Below are 3,418 nucleotides of genomic sequence, written 5' to 3'. Positions count from 1 at the left end.
AAGCGCAGCAGCTGCTCCTTACCATTTATTGTTAAGGACTTTAACTGGCCGTCTTCTTCAACTTCTACTCTTTCTTGACCGTTCTCGACAATTCTCTTTGTAGTGATTTTTCTGCCATTAACTATTTTAGTTGAAGTTGATACCGATTTGAAGTTGCCCATGCCACCACCACCAAATGACGTGGAAGAGAATGAAGTGAGGCCCCCATGACCTAGTGACCCAAATGAAGTAAATCCTGTATCAAAAGAAGGAAATCCACTTCCAAAAGACGGGAATCCACTGAACGCAGAGAAAAACGACCCCATCCCTCGGCTTCTGCTTCCTCGGGGACCCCTTCGATTCCCAAAGAAGTCCTCAAAAGGGTCTTCAAACAAGTCAAACGAAAATGGGTCCCTTCCACCAAAAAATTCCCTGAAGACATCATCTGGGTTACGGAATGTGAAGCCAAATTCAAATGGACTGTCAAAATGACTTCCACCTCCTCCTCCACCATTTAATCCTTCTTTGCCATATTTGTCATAGATGTCCCGTTTCTTAGCATCCGACAGCACTTCATATGCCTCCGCTACTTGTTTGAATTTTCTCTCTGCTTCTTCTTTATTCTCGGGATTTTTATCTGGATGCCACTTCAGTGCCAGTTTCCGATATGCTTTCTTAATATCCTCGGGTGAGGCATGTCTCTGCACGCCTAGAACTTCATAGTAATCCACCATGTTTTAAGAGATTGCTGGAATGGGTCCGAGGACGGAGGCGGCCGGTGGCAGGACGCAGGGGAGGCGGGGTGACTGCCCGAATCTCCTCGCAGCTCCGGTACTGCTGCACTGGTGGTCAAAAATGAGTGTTTTATCTGTTGAAATTAAGCATATCCTCACGAAGTTCATTAAGGGTCTTCAAATTAATTAAATGGGGACACCAGTGTTAAAGCAATAGAATCAAGAATGCCAATAAAACAACTTTTATCTTTTCACGCAGGATTAAAAAACAGAATTCCATTTATAAAAATTTAATTTTATTTTTATCTACCTCTTACTATAAAATCAGATGAATATATAGTCACTCTTTGACGTGGCATAAGTATGCCTAACTTGGAAGACATTTTATACTCTGAAAAACAGCTTAGATGTGGAGGAATTTAGGCTCAATGACAATTACAGCATTCTAAACAAAAAGAGACCCTAGATATTAGCTATCGCAGTTCTTTGTTTTACTTGTAGGAAACTGAGTCTCAAAGGATTCAGTGATATGTCAAAGGTTATCCAATTAGAACTAAAGCTGGGATGAAACCCACATGCACTGATGAGAATCATTTTCCAATTTTAGGGCCAGAAGGATTCAACAATCTCATTTCTGCTACTTAGAACTTTTTAACTTTATATATACTGTTTAAATTTTCTGAGCCTCCATTGTATTATCTGTAGACTGGGGATACCTACTGACCAATCAAGATTTTGCAATGAGTAAAACATATAACATCTCAGACACTTAGTAGTTGCTCAATAATAATAGCTACTATACTCCATTTGACGATTATTAGTTGATCACTTACTATTTGTTAAGCACTACATCAGGGAATGGGGATACAAAGACAAGACAAAATCCTAACCCTAGAAATGCTCATAAGAAACACATAAACAAATAATTTGTAAAATAATCTGTTTCCATTGACCTAATTGAGATATGCATAAAGTGCTATGAGAATATAGAGGACGGGGCACTTAGAAATGTGCTGTCTAACCTAGTATCTACTAGCTGCATGCAGCTATTAAACACTTGAAATATGGGTAATCCAAATCGAGATGTGCTAGAAATGTAAAATACACACATTCAAAAATGTAAGGTATCTCATAAACAAGTTTTTCTATTGAGTACATGTTGAAATGAAATATCTATGTAAAGAAGGCAAAATCTTGTTTTTCAAGCATTCCAAGACTGTTAAAGAAGACAGATACCAAATGCTATAATGCAATATAGGAAGTACCATATTAGAGGTATGCACATGTGGAAAAGCTAGGGGTATATTTCATATGCGATATGGCATTTGAACTAGATCAGTCCTCCTTGCTGGTAAAGGAAGGAGGAAAAGCATTCCAGATATCCAAATAGGAAAGGCAGGAGTAAAGACATGGCAGTGTTCTGGAAAGGACGTGCAGCTATTTCTTTTGCCAGTTTTCCAGGATGCCCTTGAACTCAATGTGAAGAAGAATGTAGTACTGTTTGCAACTCCCTTCCATCATTTAGTTATTCCAGCAAAATTTTTCTGCTGCTAATAATCACATAGTAGCTAATATTTACTGGGTGCTTATAATATGTCAGACACTAAATGCTTCTAATGAATGATCTCATTTAATCCTCAAAGTAACCCAATGAGGTAGGAACATTTATTCTCTCATTTACACATGAGGAAACTGACTACTACAAAAGATTAAGTGACTTCCCCCAAGATCATACAATTAGAAAAGGGCAGAGCCTGTCTTGGATAGGTCTGTCTGATACAGAATTCTGTGTTCTCAACTCAATGAGAATGCTGTCTCCCTGCCTCATCTGTACTCTTCCGGGAGACCTTCACCGTGCTGCCAGAGGGAGCAGCTCCAATTGTGACCACCCGGGATGTTATTGCCAGGTCTCATTCTAAAAGCAGCTCTATGTCAAGCACATTTTTGAAAGAGCAGAAGACTCAGCAGGGAACCTTCTGTGGCGATATCTAGAGTTGCCAGAAATGGTCCTGGAGGGTATAACTCAGGAGAACAGTCAACAGAAGCAACAACTGTGAGCAGTCATTTGAAACGTTATCACCACCAGGAAGAGGAGATGTTCCTGAAAACTGCTGAGACCTGAGATGTAGGGCGCCACCTCACCAGAGAAGGCTGCTGAGGCTGCTGCAAATAGAGAGCTGGTCTGGGGAGACATTGTAATCAAAGGCTTCCTCACCTCTCTGCCATCCTGAGAGGAAACTCCCTTGACGCCAAGGCAAAGGACTGACTCCACTGGATCTTTCAGTGGCCTGCTTCCTAAAGATAGGGAATACAATTTCCTAACATTTCCTAAAATCTGGTGAGGTTGGTCCCCAGAACTTCTGAATAAGGAGTTCTTAGGCTAAAAATATGGCAAAAGAGAAAAGAACAGTGTTGTGTCAGAGGGAAAGACAGAGCTGAACTATGACCCAGCTAGTAAGTTTCTGGTGGAGGTTAAGCCTTTGGAAGAAAAAAAATACAGTTACATATGTTAGGCATGTATAAAAATAATCTATTCTATAGGATTAACCCAAATAAATAAGCTTCCATTCTATGTCAGTTTTTACCTTTAAATATAGATAGCTTCTGGAATTTAGGATTTCCATACTACCAAATGGAGATTAAAAAAAATTACAGCATATTACGCATTAGCTTCTTGAGCAAAGGTTCTGCACATTTCTTTTTTT

The 3,418-nt window shown here is 39.7% G+C and overlaps 1 protein-coding gene across 1 annotated transcript; it reads right to left on the bottom strand.

Moving 5' to 3' along the window:
- Positions 1-6: 6 nt before the first annotated feature.
- LOC105523118 (dnaJ homolog subfamily B member 6-like) lies at positions 7-823 on the bottom strand. Its single transcript, XM_011957863.1, is given in 2 exon segments — positions 7-121; positions 123-823. Coding segments are annotated over 2 exon segments (648 nt in total). The 5' UTR covers positions 714-823; the 3' UTR covers positions 7-64.
- Between the last annotated feature and the right edge of the window lie 2,595 nt (positions 824-3,418).

The sequence above is a fragment of the Colobus angolensis genome, unplaced genomic scaffold, assembly GCF_000951035.1.
Source record: "Colobus angolensis palliatus isolate OR3802 unplaced genomic scaffold, Cang.pa_1.0 Scaffold450, whole genome shotgun sequence".
NCBI lineage: Eukaryota > Metazoa > Chordata > Mammalia > Primates > Cercopithecidae > Colobus > Colobus angolensis.
Note: the sequence above shows the minus strand (reverse complement) of the source record. Positions and strands in the feature narration are given on the sequence as shown.